Source organism: Cylas formicarius, unplaced genomic scaffold (assembly GCF_029955315.1).
Source record: "Cylas formicarius isolate icCylForm1 unplaced genomic scaffold, icCylForm1.1 PGA_scaffold_6__28_contigs__length_40554024, whole genome shotgun sequence".
Taxonomy (NCBI): Eukaryota; Metazoa; Arthropoda; class Insecta; order Coleoptera; family Brentidae; genus Cylas; species Cylas formicarius.
The window spans coordinates 27,769,503-27,788,679 of NW_026844347.1; the positions used below are offsets into that span (position 1 = coordinate 27,769,503).

General features: G+C 33.3%; 1 protein-coding gene across 2 annotated transcripts in view; it reads right to left on the bottom strand.

Moving 5' to 3' along the window:
* Nucleotides 1-1,880: 1,880 nt before the first annotated feature.
* LOC132703288 (octopamine receptor beta-3R-like) overlaps nucleotides 1,881-19,177 on the bottom strand; it is a 305,268-nt gene continuing 287,971 nt past the window's right edge. For both annotated transcript variants that reach the window (XM_060672445.1, XM_060672444.1), the window contains one exon: nucleotides 1,881-10,508. In XM_060672445.1, coding sequence (XP_060528428.1) covers nucleotides 10,295-10,508 — 214 coding nt within the window. In that variant the 3' untranslated portion in view covers nucleotides 1,881-10,294. The remainder of the gene's footprint in view (nucleotides 10,509-19,177) is intronic.

Below are 19,177 nucleotides of genomic sequence, written 5' to 3' on the forward strand. Positions count from 1 at the left end.
GAACCTTTAGCCAAAAAGTGCCTTCTAGAAGTAGGAGGAAATATCGGCCACCATAGGTACCATTACTTACACGTGGATGTTTCTACTCAGGTTGATGACGATATTCCCACAATAAGGGCAGTGTCCCTCGTTAAAACCGAATTATCAGCACTGGCTCAAATGGAAGAATTTCAAGCCTACAAAGCGAGGGAAGACTCAATAATCAAATCGGATATATCAGAAGACCTTGAAAGACCTCCAACAGCCGAAATGGCGGTAATTGAAAAAGAGGAAGAGGACAAAGAGCCCACGTTATTACCGGATCCCGTGGGGGACGAGGTTCAGTTAAAAGAATATGGCAAGAAAAGAACAAGTGTCGTTAGTTGGCATCTAAAGGAGGGCGGCAACGTCACCATTGTACAAGACGCTGTTAGCATTGAAAGCATTGAGGACATAGTTAAGGATGCAACGCAGAAGGCGGACGAATTTAGATGTCCAAAGCCACCATATTTGCACCAATCTGTCTTCACGGCAGTTTTCCACGGGGCTCAAAAACTGGACTCGAAAGAAATGGAGTCTGTGAGGCCTGGCGCTTTCAAATCAAGTCTGGATACTACCGGTCTAGTCGAGGAAAGCGAAACGAACGTGAAATGTTGTGCAGCGTTGAAACAAAAATTTAAAAAAAATAGAAAAGCAACAAATTAAAATGCTTGTAACGCTAATAAAAATTGGAATATCAAAATATGATAATACAAACCCAGTTTACAGAAACAACTTAACAAATTGAGGGTATTTTTGAAAAATTTCAGAAAGCAGCGAATAGATTTAGAGCACAAAGTGCTAAATCTTTGAAAATTTAAAAATACCTTCATTAGACACCTTACAAAAGAACTAACAAGGGAAACTTTTTCATATATGATTTTAATGGAATTAGGAATGAAAAATTTTAATTTAGATTCGAATACTACACGAAAATGTAAAAAACTTTCTATGCGATTTTTGAAAACCAAATGCAAATGTTATTTAATCGATAATACTCTTAAATATAATTTAATATTCATTTCTATAAGACAATGCCGTAATTTAATTTTTATTTATTTATATCACACCAGTTAAACGGGTGCTTCTGTTGTGATGAGTAGTGACAGATAGATAGGTATAGAGGCATGGAAATATAAAGATATAATTATTATATTTTGTGTGATGTCCAGTAGTTATAAAATAGTGTTTATCATTAGGGTGCAAATATTCTAAAAATATAAACTACCTAAAAACGTCCTTTTCTCAGTTGCCCATATTATATATGCCGTTATCTTACGATAACCCATGAGCATTGGCTTGTGAATGAAATTTGATTCTAGAATACATCTGATCAGAGATTTGGCTTCGTCTTGAATTATATTTCTCGATTCAACAAGGGTCCAATAAATCTAGAAGGTATCGATTAAACGTATCTTATACAATTATAGACATTTCAATCTCGAGGGGCCCCTTATACTAATACACACAACTGATGCATGTAAGCCCCAATAGTATATTTGCTTAACGCATTGAGGTTCAGTTATTGCCTTAAGCAGATTGATTTATAGTGTATTTTGCTCATTCGAGCTTCTGAAGTCAAATTGGTTATAATTTCTATTAAATATTTAAAATTTACACCTTAAGGGTTTTACTAATGTAAAATAGTTTCGATTTTTAGGAAACGGCGGCCTTGGTATCCAAGAATAGAAAATTAGTTCAAAAAAGAGCTCTATTCAGTATTCATTGCTCTATCACATAACCAAGCAATGGGTGTTAACAGAAAATTGCCAAATATTGTTTAACAAACAAGTATATTTTTAATATACAATGTTTTCTATTACAACAACAATTTAACTTTAACATTATCAATAGGCCTAAGATTGTCATATAATGTACAAGGACTTTGATAAGGTCTTAAACTTGAACATATGAACGAAATCAAAGTGACAAAATGCAGAGTGGTTCAATTTCATTACTTTCGTAAATATGAAAAAAAAAAACGAAATAAAGTTTCATGAAAATTCATCCAATTTTGCAATTCAAAATTTGACTTTACTGTATGCGAACAGTTCGCTTTTTTAAATTTTCCTTGCGAATTGGTGAATTTGAACCACTTGATTTTAGTTAGACTATGTTAATTTATTTGGTTGTTTGAAAATTGATAGGTACATATAATTTTTTATATTTTAGTTTTTTTCTTTCCGACGACGGCAAAATTATTTCCCAGTTCATTTTACAACCTATACTTACGTCAAATTTACAATATTATTATTGCCATTATTGGCTCGCGCATGCGTCGAAGTACGTACTCCATTGTGAGGCATAATTACATCGATTTTTACACCTAAATAGTAGATAGTTCAAATCATTTCAATAGGAACATCAGCAAATATCGCTTTAAAACCTTTTCGTAAACAAGTGACACCTTAGAGAATACTTTATTCAGTAAACTAAAAAAAATCAATTTAGGGTTTAAATGTAGCCGAATAAATATTATCGGGACATTTTCTAAGCATTTCCATCATTAACTCGGTCCCTTATATAGGTATATCGGTGTGTTCATTATGACGGATCCGGCATCCATATATATGTTTACAGCCTTTTATTATATAAGTTGTACATCTAACAACATTGTATATATACAGTATGGATACAGTGAGTTACAATCGTCATACAAAAGTAAGTTATCACAGAAATAAGTGAACGATGTTGTTCCTTTCAAAAACAGAAAACAACATTCTGACGTCGCAAAACAAATTTGTATTTTTCTAACAACAAATCGAAAGTTATATAGGACCATGGATTTTGTCCTAACGTTCGTGAGCAAAAGATAAAATTGTTTCCTAAGGTCAACAGATCACATACTGAGTTGGGACAACAACTTTAATTCAACAGATGATATTAAACAAATAATACGCTTACAATAAAACAAGCAATCATCTAATCAAAGTTACCAAGAAAAAGAAAACGAAATAAAATAAATAATAATAATAAAATAAACAATTAACTTTTCAGAGAAACTTCCACTGTAATACTTTTTACAAAACTTGTGGATTCCTCCTGCGTCGGTTTTTGCTGAGTCGAAATTGTCCAAAAATCTCTTAACATCTTCGGTCCGTCAAAGACAACACTCCATTTGAGATGCCAGGAGTTTACAGCATTCCATCCATATGCGGCAAAGAATACATTGGAGAGACCGGACGAAAAATATCAACTAGGCTCAAAGAACACGAAAGACCCTTACGAATAAGACAAATAAACTCATCAGCTGTTGCCGAACACACTCATGAAACCGATCATAAAATGTTATTCGATAAGACTAAAATTCTTGCAAGTAATCAGTTCCTCTACCAACGAAAAATCCGAGAGTCTATCTGTCAGCAATTTGAGAATCAGTCATCCGAGACAGTGTTTATGCCCCTAATTAGCGCCCCCCTCCAACAGTATATAAGCAGGTACAGAGTAAAATACGAGCCAGTTTCAGTCAAGCTTTGAAGAAGCCAACAGGATGATTGGCGAAACGTCAGCAATTTCGACTAAGCAAAAACTGACGCAGGAGGAATTCAGAAGTTTTGTAAAAAGTAAAATAAACAATTATAAATAGAAAATAAAAAAACAAAGTGAGTTTTTAAGAAAATTATCAGGTCATACATACGACTAACGACATTGTAAGAAAGAAAGAGCAGCAGCAATCGTACACAAGCTAACAAATGCTTGCGTACTTTCGAATAACCTGAAAATTTATATTTTCATAGGTTGTGTTGTTGATATTGAAGTAATTTAAGGAAGCATAAAAAAGGGGAAATTTCAAACTTTTCAAAAAAAGAAAAAGTGAGACGTGCTATCAAGCCCCAGAAAAGCAAGAAAACCTTAACATACATGCGGAAACACTTAAACTGATCGTCAACGCAGATGTCAAGGGTTTAAAGAGCCTTCTACAGATTTTTACAGCTCTGCATATAAAGCTGGAAATCTACCAGACTTTTGTTACATTACCGAAAAAATCAAAAACTTTTAAATCCGAATACTAGTACAGCATCAGATAGATGTTTTTCCACATTATCCATACTCGTATGTTTCCCATGTGTGAGAGGCAGCTCCGCTGGTCTAGATCCGAGACATCTACGCATTATCACTAGTAGGCTACACTGGAACAAAATGGGAGACGTAATAGAAATTCGAAAAAGCGTCAGACAGTTCCTATCGTATCATCTTTAGCATCTATTCGGAAACAGAGTTCCGAAAGTAAAGAAGATGCGAAGAAGGGAAGGATCGAAGAGGCCAATCGAGTATTTGCTTCTATGACGAATATATACAAACTGCGAAAGCTGACATTTGAACAACAAATATGCGAGACACTCGCACACACAGACACAGACCTACAACATGCACACAAGTACTCGACACACGCACAAAGATGTAGATTTCGGTACAATTCGACTCAGAATGAGAGTTTTTCATCGATATCTAATAGTTTATAAAGGTTTGCGTTACTCTAATGAACGAAGACGCCGATTTTGGCTAGTATTTGGAAGATATTGACATGAATTGGATCAAAAAATGATAGCTGATATTTGCAGTTTTGATGCAGTTTTAGGTACGATATGAGTCGGAGAAGCCGATTTTGACTGGAATCTGCTTAAAATGAGAAAGAAAAACCTACTATAACTGTACTTTCACCAAACCATTCGAGATATACTTGGATCAGCGCAACACTGATGGAATACTCGTACGCAAGGGTAGTAATAAACACCTTGTGGTGGTTATCTAAAAACGACCGCTCCAGTATATAGGATAGGTAAGCATAGAGCATACATTCGAAAAAAGAATTAAGACTGTTAAGTGGCGAGACGTCTATAGTTTTGCTGTAGTGTTGCTATTTTTTTTTAAATTTTAAACTCACTATTTGATCTTTTACCCCTTTACACTACTGCAGTATTCAACATGTAGAGTTCCTATTTTGATGAACTTATACATGGACCTTCAGTTTTGTATCATTAGATTGAATATCGACCTCCTAATCAGTCGAATTGCATTTAATACTCATTATAAAAGAACGTACTGGAACATTTTAGTCTAAACAAAACTCAACAATAGTTTTCTGTTTTTGAAACGCGATGTTTCGGTTTACGGAAATACAAAACAAGTCTTTCCTTATTGCTTTGGGTAACGTTAAATAGTTTTACAAAATAATTTATGAAAAGGGCATTTCTTAAATACACGTACGGGCAGAAAAATTTTTCGTTAAAAAATCTATACGAAAATGCGCATTCGATTTGCTAGTGAATGAGCGTAAATAACTATATACATAGCGTCCGTATATATATATTCTAAATGAGATCATAATTTATCCATAAAACGTATAAATTATGGCGACACTTAAAACACGAAATTTTGGGGAAGACCACGCAAATCGTGACCAATGATGACAGAATTTGGCAAATAACGGTTAGCGGTTTGCAGTGGTGGCTGTGGTGTTGTGCCTATGTACCTACGTACGGACGCAGAGCAATGAAACATTTGGGATGCAAATTGATGGCATTGAGCAAAATATATAGCTATATTATACTTTAGCTTATTCGCTTGCAGTGTTCACCTCTAGTTTCTGGCTTTGAATTGTGTTATTACTGAACAAACTCAGACCAAACTTGACTCAAAATTCAAATCCAAATGGTATTTTGGGTAAAGGATATTATTTACTATCGTAGAAATAAGAGTAGTGGTGTTTTGTTATTCTTTTGGAATAGCTATTTGATAAACATTGCTAAAATTGCATATCGTCGTCTTAGTGAGAAGAGCGCGTAACTATATTTTTTGTATTTTTATTCAGATAAGAACTCTTAACTAGAAAAATAAAATATTGTAACATTTACTTTGTGTTTTTGAAAACGCTAAGTAATTTTCATTTTAAGTGACCGGATCTTTTAATGTAGATAGATTGTGATTATTGACATTTTTTATTAGATCTGCTTTTTTCAAATGCAAGAAAGAGGCCCAAGCAATAATGTTAAGTTCCAAGACACCAGGCCACCAGCATGTGATTCGAAAGCATTTTTAACCAAATACTATATTTCACTGATCTTTAAAACCACCAATTTTATTTTACCTAATAATGAGTCGTTGGGGTTTTGAAATACAATGACAAGAATTTTTTTTCTTGTCAGGCGGTGGTTGTAAAATTTGTGTATGATACTACTGATTTGGTTACTTGAGTTGTTTTTAAATCAAATGGTTTAGAATCTAGATAGTATGTATGCAACCTATCAATTTAATACAAAGATTTTTCATTAATGCTTTTATATTAACTAGATATTTGGTCTTAGTTGCCTATAATAGCTCATAGTTGTACTTTATATATTTTTGCTAAAGAAAGTTTGTTTCAAAGAATATTGTGTTCTTAGGTCACTTTTTATTTAGATGCAAAGGTAAGCTAAAAAATATTGTATGAAAACAATTTTTTTAATTTTATTATTTCCTTCCAAGCAACTTCAGGAAAATTGTCTACACCCTATGGGCAAAATAAGTGAACTTTAAAGAAACTCATTTTAAACTTTTGTATAACGTTTTTTTATAACAATTATTTGATTTTTCAAAAATATTTCCATCTCTGGCCCAATAATTTTGGTAGCTTCAGGGCAACATTCATCTAAACCACTGGAACTGAATACGTATCTTTGGTGGTTACCCAAACAATCCTATTTCAAATGTGACTACCAGGATTATATACTAATATTTAATCAGCACGGTCGGGTGAGGAGATTTGCCGCATTTTCACATTAACGACAGTACAATGACAGTTTGCACCGCGAGAAACGAATAACATCCGTTTCGCTGCTATAAATTCGCATAATTTATTGTGTTGCGAAGAATAAATGTCAACATGGAGGAATACACAAAGGGATACTGGGAAATAACGTTCGCGAAGATAAATTTATGGCGTACATTTTTCCCGACAGGTGCAATTTCAGTTTTTAAGCGACCAGCGGACTCGCGTTCCGAACGAAACAAATGCAGTTAGTTATCCGCATTTTTGAAAATGAAAAGCCAGAGCGCAACTTTTGTTAGTTGAATAAAGTTTGAAATATGACGCCTATTGGCATTTCAATCATCCGAACGGTGCCGTTCGAACCGAATTGCAAAATTCCTCAAATAGTTTTGGATGTAATATTGGACGTAATACTTGCCATCTCACATCTTTTATTTATCAGGGATATTTCGGCAACGTATTTGTCGTAGTAAAGCAATTTTAGGCTTATAATCAGTTGCACAGGCAGTTCGACACACAGCTAAAGTGAATGCTTTATGCTTGCGACTTGTATAAACATACTAGACGCGTCATTTGGCAATACTATGTGGGAAAGTGGTTTCAACAAATGATATTGGCATGATGGAGGCAGAACACAAAAGAGAGATGCGCTACAGAACATGTGTATAAAATCGCAATCTGATAAGTCAGTAGTTATCACGTGGATTTAGATTTGTCCGTTCGTAAATGCTAGAACAATTACAATTGGAACTGGAACTGGAATAGCGTAAAAAATTTGTTGGTTTTGGTATATTGAGCTAAAGCGAATTGCCAATCTTAAGTTTCCTTTACTGATCACACGAAATGAAACAACAGATTAATTTAACTTTAACAATGTTACTTCGTTGAACCAATTTTCGGGATGTGACACTCAAATGGCATACGATTAAGTATTCCATGAAAAGTCCTAATGATCATATTGACTCGACTGACTGAACAAGAGAAAAGAAAAATATTATAAACGGTTTTCCGTTCCTGCTCGTTTGGCGGTAGAACGAATTTTATGTGGAAGGTATGGAAGTGGTTTGAGCTATTGTATTTATTTATTTAACAATCTGAACAACCTCACATGATTGTAAAAAACGCCCTAGAGTCATTTTTGGTAGGTTTTATAAGGAGATTTCAAATAATCTGATATGAATTGTAAAATATCCCAGAAAGAACTTACGACATTTCAAAAAATCTCTAGGAATATGACTCCAGATCACAATAGTGCTGTACCTCTTGAGCATTTCTATCAAATGGAACGAATGCATTTAATCAGTTACTGAAGTCTACATACACTGGCTAGGTTTTTTTTTATAACGAATCATTTTTTTGCGTACTTGGTTTTGAGCATTAAACCTAGAGAAGAACAACCCACAAAAAAAAGGTATAAATACAAAAAGCTGTACAATTACAAACCTGCACAAAACCTAAACAATTTTGACATTAACGTATGTAATTCTTAACCAATTTAGTCATTATTTGAATTAGACAATTAGTACCATTGCATGTAGTTTTCAAAAATTGTTTAATATAGAACACCATTACAAATTTTGAAAAATTTGATCCTGGAACATACAAAATTTCTAAAAGAAACAAAGGCAAATTATACAGATTAAAATTCATCCATTTTATGTAAATAAATAGTTACATAAATTTTTTAAAAGATGTCTTTGCAAGTCTTTCCGTACTTTTTGCATACATTTTAAACCTAGATTCAATCTGATCTTCAATCATAGTTTTGAATTATTTCTTGTCATCGAGCGAACTAGTAAAATATTTTGTATATATTTATGCGTTAAGTATTGTTGCAAAAGTAATCCGTTTATTTTAATTTTCGTCATTGGAAACACCTCATTTACCAAGGTAAGTTATTTTCCAAATTCGTCATAAAAACCGAAAGATATGCGGATCAGCAATCCTAAATTCAATGGAGGATTTGTTGGAATTATTATTAATTTTAAAAAATATCTTAATATCACAATTAATTACGTACAAAACATATCTTCCTTATCCCTAATTTAATAACTAAGCACAAAGATCCGCGTAATGACGAAGTTATGTTCAATTAAACTATACCTATTACCAAAACAGTCCGAAACCCAAACGCCCACGCAACCAGAACTTCACGAAATTTGAGCTTTGGCGTCCCATTATGGTGGGAATATTTTATTGAGTGACGAAAATACGTTTTTATAGGAAAAAATGTTCGCCAAATATATTGTAGATAGACGTAGATTGTTCCTTAACGAAAGAACTTATTTTCTTGTAATAAATTAAAATGAAATAAGGAAATAATAAAATGGCCGCAACCGCAATTTCTCTATTCCTAATGGTGTACACGCTTATTCACGCAAATCAAAACTTAGTGGTTGTTCTAGTGGTTTGTTTATGCACCAATCTGACTTCTTAGGAAAGTTAACACCAATCTGATTTTCATCTGAAGTTTTTCTAAATAAATTCATATTTGATGATTTCATACAAGATATAAGTTTTGGTTAGTAATGATAGTAATGATGGTAATCATTGTTAAAGCTCACTGCTATTAAGGCGCTCAAAAAACGTTTATATCAAAATCTAAGCAGCATCAAGCAGCGAATTTAATATCGGTTCGAATAATATTACTTTTCGCTATTGCAATTTTATGACCAATGAAATATTTTTTAAATTAAAAATAAAACTAAAGCAAATATGAATTATTGGGTATAGTAAATGATGTAACAATAGTCAACTACGTGGAATGGGAATACTAATGTTATTCTAATAACTAGTTAAAATAACGGTATTTTTCCAAATCGAAGATGCTAATGTGAGGTACCCAGTATTAAAGTTCATCACAAAGACTTTATGTAAACTTGACAGTTTCAGAAATCATGAACCGCACTTGTGTCCGAACCTAGAACCCAAACTCGAACCGTATCAATATTCTGAAATTTTGTTAAAATACAAAAAAAGCTTGTCATCTAGTTGAAATGTGAGAAAAAATAAAGTGTCCTGTGTGTTAAAAATTATGCAATCCAATAAGCCCTTACAAGAACGCATCGCATGAGACTTCATATACAAGAATCTTTCTATAAATATCTTTGTTACTTTTCTGAAAATTGATCCTAATTTGTGTTTGCGAGTGCTTGTCAGAAGTTTGGAATGATTTGTGTCATTAATCCTGCATAGGGTCACGGCTACCTTAAAAAATAAAATTGGCTCTATATTGCTCGACGGCCATTAATAAGCTAATAAGTAGTTTCAGTTTGCTTTGAACTAAATGAGTGTTATTCAAGAGATTTTCATGCGAGCACAACAAAAATAACACCGTTTAGAAATGAACGCCAAAGGGTAAAATATCGATTTGAATGCGTTTTAACAATGAATTTTTGAATAGTTGAAAATGAACGCACGATTATTACCAGTTGCGTTCACCCGGGTCCCAGACTGATTATCCTACCACCGTCGACATTAATATTATCACAGCCGTTCGTCCCGGTATCCCGGGGAATAATCCTGTGGCTAGAGATATCGGGCTTGAGTTTTCCAGCAACCGAAGCAGCATGGCAAAGCGCAGAGTAACGTATCCTTAAAGGCTTCCCGGAAGTCCCGATTGAAATAGGCGTAGATTAGAGGGTTCAGGGCGGAATTGAAGTACCCCACCCAGAAGAGCATTCCGATCAACCAGTCGGGTGTTGGACAGTAGTACTCACCGCAGAGGCTGGATGAAACATACCTACAAACAAAAACCTTAATTTTATTCTCTAAGTCAATGCACAATAAATAAAATAATTATATGCTTACAAAAGGAAGAAAAAAAAATGGGATCAAAGGGGGTGAAAGCTGCTTAAATAATAATTTCATAATCTTTGTTGGTTTTAATTTTTTTTCAAATAAAATACCTCACAAACGGGAAGTATTTTGGATCTTTTAGTTTTCTTATTACATTCTGTGGACTTCCTGAATAATTCGGGTTTGTTAAGTTTAGATTGTGTGATAGTCTGGTCCCTGTGGTGTCGTACACTGGTCAGCACTGAGACAGAGATACATTTTTTGTGTAAGATTTTCTGACGGTATTAGTAAGTATGTTCATGTTTTTGGTAGATTTGCCATCTTTGGCTGAGTAAGTCTACATCGGAGATGGATTGGCTGCTTAATCGTCAAGTTGCACAAAAATCGTAGCCCTACTTACCTTGCTACATAGTTGATTAAGGTTCATGTCTAATGTATCCGTCCTAGCAATCAATTTATGCAACTTATAACGTTGTGGATTTTGGATAGCGGATTGTGTATTTTAGAAAGGATTTTTATGTTCATGATGCAGTAGCGAACCGGGGATGTATTTTTGTCATATGTTTCATTAATCTTATATACCTATTGGACGTGTTATTTATCATGCGAGTTATTTTTTTCGAGTTTATTTTATTTTAATTTTTAATTAATGCAATTTTTCCGTAATATGTTTTAATAGAGAATATAATTATAATAGGACTATCGTTAGGATTTCTACCAAGTAAAATGATTCAAAAATGTTATATACATGGTATTGGTTATGACGAATTTGTTGCCAATGTCTTTTATTTTACAACAAATTCCCTGACCAATAGAAAGCGATTATTCATTAAATAAAGACAACACTTTGCCTTTTTAAGCACACAACTTCGCCCTGATGCCATTTTCGCAGTCTAATAAACATATAACATATATCTTTAAACAATATGCTGTGCCATCCACGGTTCATCATCACAAGCGTAAGTTTCAAGTTCCATAATACAATCGTTTGGGCCGTAACAGTTGAGCCATTATCATAAGAGGTGCACAATTGTCTGGGTATTGCAGAATTTTATAGAACTAATATTATTGTCAAAATATAGGAACAATTGGCCGATATTCTATGTACATCTCCAAGCTGAATTAAACATTGAAGCGTTAAACTTAAGAATTAAGAACTAATGACTAATTTACTGGTCTGCTATACGATTTTCAAAGAGTTGAAGTTCGCAGAAAATTGGAAAACATATTCTTAGAAAGAAAAACTGCAGTAGCAGGATGGATTCCAGTTGGGCATTGTCGGTGTTATAAAAATCAGTAACCTTTGGACGTGATGGTGCAAAAACTGAAATCAAATTTTTTCATTTTTCTTTCGGGATTCAAAAAAGCTGCATTCATATCCCGATTGTAAGCTTTAGTTTTTAAGTAGTAAGTAATTAAGTAAGTAAGTAATTAAGTAAGTAAGTAATTAAGTAACTAAGTAACTAAGTAAGTAAGTAAGTAACTAAGCAACTAAGTAAGTAGGTTTAAATGTGCTTAAGTTATTTCATGTTTCTTTTACCATGATCTTGCTAAGATCTTTTTGGAATCGTGCAGATTTGCCAGATTTCTAGACCAAAAGTGGAATTTTGACACACGAAAACTAACCAAAACTATACAAGATCAGCCAGTCAGGAAAAGATGTTAAAATAACCCGTGTACTTTTTTGAATTTTGCAGAAAATTTCCCTTTTAAAGATTTACGGCTCTCCATTTCCCTTACACCAAACCAGTGCACAAAATCATTTTACGGTCTTACGTGACACCTACCTGCATCTCTGATATGATAGTTTTTACATGCAGGGCAAAATTGTTGGCAATTTTGCGTAGGAGCGTGCTCTTATTTAAATGAACGAGTTTCATTCAAAAAGTGCTACGTAAACCAAATTGAATTTAAAATGACGCTATGCTGAGCTTCAGAAGTTCCTTTGATGCGCTTATTACATTTCGTAAAACACCTACAAATTTTATCAAATGGGGTATTGAAAGTGTCTAATTCATTTGCTTTGTCTATACTATAAATAAGTACTTATATATTTAATGTTTTATCTTGTACAATAACAAGCACGGACCTGACCAGTTTCACTTGTTCTCATTCGTACGGTTGGGGCATTTTGTTTATTTGTGCGCTCGCGGCGGTGAATTTTAAGAGCTTTGTTAATTAAATGGCCATACAGGCAAATACATTTTGTGTTGACAATTTCTCATTTCGTATGATTTGGTTTGTTTCCATTTACGAAAGTGATATACGGTTCGTAGTTGGTTAAGAATCATTGCAGTTTATTGGTTGGTTTTTAATAGACGGAGTTATCCATGAAGATGCCCTTAATATGAGCTTACAAAAAAGCTATACCTCTATAAGTGTTCAAGAAGAAGACGATATGTAATTAGATTATGGAGTTCCCCAGGATTCCACCATATGATGCAGGACCGCCATTAAATACCATTAGTATTTCATAAATCGACTGAAAACATCGAATCGCTCTCAACCCGTTACTAAAGCTGCCGTTTGACTCCCAAGCTGTGATAGATATTAGATATAAAATAGAAATGTACTTGAGATCGAGATATAAATATATAATTCGGCATAACTTTAAACTTCAATTTAAAAATGAAAATTTTTAATGTTGCAACGAGATTCCTAATTTACGACCAATTTTAGCATTCAATTTAAAATTGATATGTTGAATATTTTAGATTAATATACAAAAAAAATTAAAATTACCATAGAGATGTTCGGCTCCATAAAAAAAATTGTATAACTCACTCTATCGTATATCGATAATACACTGAAGGGCTATTCCCCATCATATTCAATGGTTAAAATATGAGTTTCTTAATTTAAAAAAGTCGCCCGGGCACCTGTGCTGAGCCACGTCCCGCGAAAAGTGAAATGGCACAAAATAGTGCTGGAAGACGGTTCAGATTTCAAAAGAGTGCGTTGGCAATATTTTAAATTATATTTTGCACATGAAGCAAGCACTACAGTATTTAGAATAAAATAGTCACACAGTGGAGAGTAACCAGTGAACCAAAGAAGGTAAGATTGAGCAAAGAAATAAAGAGAAAGCGACAACATTGTTTCGCTAAAATTCACGAATTAAAGTTCAAATTGTTTGTTCGTCCTTTCACTCGACTTCACTCTTTTCAATAATCTCAAAAATTGGCCTGATGGACGAGGAAGTTATTAGTGCTGCGGATGGATATTTTGAGGAGCTCGATGTATCGGTTACAAATTTCTTTCGATGCCAAACAGTCGAACTTAATTAAAACTGGTAATAGTATGTAATCATTTTGTTTCAGGAATTGGTAAATTTAAAAAGATACAGATTGTGATTGGCGAGAATATTTTGGGATTTGAACCGTAAGTGATTAACTTATTTTGCTTCTAACCGATTTTCTTCAACTCATTTTTCGCAAATGGGTAAATATTTTGTTGCATTTCATGCATGCTGTCACCACAATTTTGTCACAGTGTCCATATATTATAAAGAGATCAATCGCAACTTCATTGAATTGAATTGAAATATTTTTAAATGCAAGTTTGAAGCTTTAAAAGTTTAAAAACTAAGCAGTTATTTTTAAATGGCATACTACGGCTATTGCAGTTATTCTAAGTGGAATAATGGTATACTTGGATGTACCATTACCCTACATAATTTTGAATGAATTTTAATTGTCTTTCTCAACAACAAAGATTTGATCCTTTTTGTGAGTTGTATAACGTGTGCTACATTTGTTTATGGAGAAATCGAGTACACACGGCCCTTGTGAACTGAAATCAAAATTTTTGCAAAAATAATTACACACAAACATGGAGTAGAGAACTGTAATAAAATATTTGATGTTTAATTCGATAGAGACTCCAAAAACCCGAAAACCAAAATTGCCAAACCTACCTAGTAAAGCATTTATTCATTCAACTTAATACCCTTAATTAATAATACGTCTTCTGTAAGACCTACTGATATTAACAAATCAAATTTCGGGAACGACTTCTCTAGTTGCGGTTTAGTTTCGTGAAAGTCTTCAAGTTTCAACCAAGAACGGGGTCGTCGGCGTTACCATCTAAGTCCATCCATCAAGTCCTTAACAAAACTTGAATTAGTTGCTGTAAACTAACGTTTTGCACTCGCCGTAAACGAAGGGCAGCATTCAGGGGGAAGGAACCGGGCCGACATGTTCGCAAATTCATTAATATGCGGCACTAAAAGCTTTCAGGAAGTCGTGGTTGAAATAAACGTGAACGAGAATGACAGCAACGGAATTGCAAACATGTAGGGTTTGGTGGGAGGGAGTGGGGGCAAATGTGGTGGGGCAACCCACTATTCTAATTTGATACGCTTTAAAAGTATTTCAGACTGCGTTTTCAAAGTAGTTTCAGTAATTAAGTTTGTTTATTATTTGTTTTCTTGGATGAGATAATCATCCTTGCTGAAATTAAAAGGAAGCATGAACCTACTGGAGCTGGTAGTAGGGAAACACTTTTTTAATGCATGATGAATGAATAATGATGAAAAAAAAATTACTAGAAAAATCGACATATTTTTTTAATAATTTTCTTTTCAAATATAATAATGAATATTGTTTAATTTTTCTATAATATTTCCTTTTTTTCGGCAAGCATAAATGTTATTTTTTCCTATTATGTTTTCTAACACCTATGTTACTTTAGTCCAGCGGATTTAAAATCTAAGTTTTAATGAAAATCATACACTGTCGTAAATTCCTTCCGATTAAATTGGAGTAGCAAATTTAGAATGACAACAAGACAACCTATTACCCATAAGTGCTAAGCTGTTTGATTCCCTAAGTCTGAAATGCGCTGTATAGGTCTGTTTAGGTCGGTTAAGCTTTGCATAAATAACTTTTTTGAATTGAATGAAATTGACTTTGACGGTGACTTTCGAACTAACGAGATGCCGCGACAGAATGAAAAGTTACAAAAACTCTAAAAGAAACATTAAATTGGTATGTTGTGTTAAATAGCATTTTAATTATATTTGTTTACTTAAGCTTACTTAGACCGGCAGAGCAAATGAACAAATGATGACGTGATATACATATGCAGAACCACCAAAACTCAAAATCGCCAAATATCATTAGTGTTTCATAAATTGATTGAACACATTGGATCGCTCTCAACGGTGTTTAATAAAGTGGACATTTTAAAGCGAAACCGCTCAGAAGATGACACTTTAACAGGTCAGCTTCATAACTCACCGATTCGAGACACTTTGCACATTTCCAGCACTTTAGTCACGAGTATCGGTGGATTTTGTCTATGATATTTTGACATTTGTCAGTTCTAAAGGTCTCACTAAGGGAATGCAAAATGAACACGCAACTCAACACGTTAATAAATGTCTTCAGTCACTCGCTTAGGAAACACTCGCTCGGCTCCTTCCAAATGAAGTTTGTGACAAAAACGGCATTTATCAAACTATCAAACTCGTATAATATGCTTGAAGTTGCATTTGTCATAAAACGAGATTAAAAAAAAAGTTAATTGCGATTTTTATTTCATTGTTATAGCCTAATTTTACCGTTTAACACAGTGAACGAATTGGAACTTTGTTCAAAACAACAGACATTCATGAAATATTTTAATCCATGAAATATAAAATAAGGAAATAATTTAATGGAAGATCTTAAGATCTTAGAATCTTAATTTTATTGGAACGCCAGTTTTATTATTTATTTTATTTCTCATTAAAATAATTAGATATACAGTGCAACAATCCTTGATAAAATAATGTTTTATTACAATTGTTGAAAAAATACTTTCCATGGTACACAATCATTTCTGTGGCTTCGCCAAAACAATTAAAAGAATGGTTAAAACGGCTTCAGTCGGACGTTAAAACCAGGCACTATTTTTTTTTCCAATTATTCCTTGAAGTCGCATAACACAACCGCCGAGGTGTTAATGTAAAAGGCTATACGTGCATAGTGGTTTGGTAAATATAACAAAGTAGAGAGGAATATACACAAAACTTGTTAATTTAGTGGCAGTAGTTTAACATAAAAGGCTCGGTTTTGTTGATGCAAAGTGTTTGGCCTAAAGCCAGCGGGGATCAATTACGGGATGGCGCTCGTTTTCTTTTTGGTTTGTACTTTCCTCCGGTAACTAAAAAAATCAATTTCCTTCAAGAATGCGCCACCGAATAAAACCTGAAAGTTTTTTGGCAACAATTTTAATTCTTTATCCAGCTGAGAAATCTCGACTGAACAGTGATTTTAAGAAACTGTTAACAAGTAATAAATTAAAATAAAACGACTGACATTCGAAAAAACTATTAATAATTCTAAATTTCCAGTTTTTCTTTTTGAAAATGGATGGAAATTATTAATAACGTTTAAAATTTGTTTCCAAGGCAAAATCGGAATAAGTTTTTCCTAGGTAGTTTTGTTTATTTTCTTTATTGATATTCGACAAAACTATGTCACGAGATAAATATCCTAATTCCTTTCAAATGTCTATTTTTACTTTTTGGAAGTGTATAACGAATATTATTAAACGGCCAAATTTTTTGCCTCTGGAAAACCAGAGTTTGTTTTCCTCATTATAATTAATATTAATTAACGATCAATATTACAATAATATATTTAATTAAATTATTCTTTTTTTCTTTTCCGTTAAACAATTGCCTGTCAACAAGTACGGCCAGGGCCTTAACAACTGGACCTATTTTAGTTTTCCACGGTCAACGAACACTAAGTTAGTAATCTTAAAAAAATAAAAATAAATATTGTTTCGATTGGCTATGCAATACCAAAGTTTTTTTAATAAAAAAAAAATAAAAATTTTCAGCACGTATTTTTTTAAATTTATGTTGCACGATATAAGAACTTGGCATAAAAATTTGTCTGTTCTGAGATGTACTCGCCACCTTTACAGAAGTTTTGTATCGAATCTAAAGTTGTGGACAAGGCTTAAAAATAACGTAGTAAGGGGAAAACAAACTTGTTCAATAGTTAGTTGTAGCATTATTATAAGCACCATTTTCAGGCAGAAAAATCTACAATAAAAGAAAAATTAGAAAAAAAAAACGGGTCACTCACTGGTCCAAAAAGTTATTAAAATGTAAAAAATCTGTTCAATAAGGATGGTTACTCACCTTAAGAGAATAGAATATCCTTTTCATAACTTATAAATGATTAAACAAAAAAACCTTTCCTAAACCATTTTTATATTAAGTTCTATATATTTTTTATTACGGTATTAGTTTTTCATTGTTTTGACGTTTTAACTGGCAGATATCCACGAACATGACTGTGTAAACTTCCCAAACGCATGGAGAACGAATAGCATAATCTTTAAGAAGCGTGTGTGTGAACGTAAAATGGACACATTTTCCGAGATGCTAACCAAACGGTGTATCTAGGACCAAAGGATTAAACGACACTGCAGTTATGAAAGGGTCGAAATAAATATAGACAATTCAATTTTATTCATTGTTTAGCACGAACGCATAATATTCGCCGCATGTTCCATTAAACAAATTTAGTAGGTGTCGGTTATTTGGCACAACAAATGAAATAAACAACAATTCAGATAACTGCACATAATTTCGATGGAATATTGCAATATAGACCGACAACAATGCCCTTGAAATGACATATATTTCTTCGGTTTTTGTTTGCCAAATTACCCAGTTTTCGGGAACGATAATTTTTTTTATGTACAAAATAAAATTGCAAGCCACAAGCATTTGCTGCAGCCACAATTTTATTTCGCGAACCATAGCCTGGTATGCGCAAAAGTATTTTCAAATAGTGGATGCTTTCTAGTCCTTAAATCTAAAATACTTATTCAGTACTTCCCAGACTTTTTATTTGGTAAACAGATGATCTATAGTTGCATACATTTAAATATCACAGACAAGAGATGCCATAATACTTTTTGTGACTTCTATTGCCTTAAAATTATATCTCAGTGTTTCGGTTGGCATGTTTCTCCAATTGTTGTCAAGAGAATAATTATGAAATTCTATAAACTACGTCATGTGTTCTGTGGAGTGTACCTAGTAACTGTAACTAGTGGTATCCCCGGCCTGATTGCTGAAGATATAAAGACAAATAAAGACATTTTTAACAACTTGCCTACATTCCCGCCCCTTCTCTTTGTTTTAAAAAACAACATCTCATCTCTCATATTTTATCAGGTTTTTTATTACATTAAATTAATCAGGAATGGAGAGACTGGGAAGAACTTAAATTGGTCGGTTAAATAAGAAATTCTTTAAAAAGTACGAAATTTAGCATTGTATGTCCTCGCAAACCATGTTTTCTATGACTGTCAAGTGCAAACTAATTTGCCCACAAGCATACTATGCCCTATGACTATCACCATTTAAGAAGCAAGTCTGGTGGTGTACTTGTTATCATACCGTTTTTCCCAAAATTATATACCACTTAGGAACGGTAGCGCATACCCAATTTTGCATAACTTTATAAAAACCCACAAAACCGATAAAATACCAGCGAAACAAAATTAAGTCGAACAACATTTATTTACATAACGTCTAGACATGGATCGTCAATCTACATTTTCCCCTTACCATACTTTAAACTTTGCGAGACTCGCCATCGC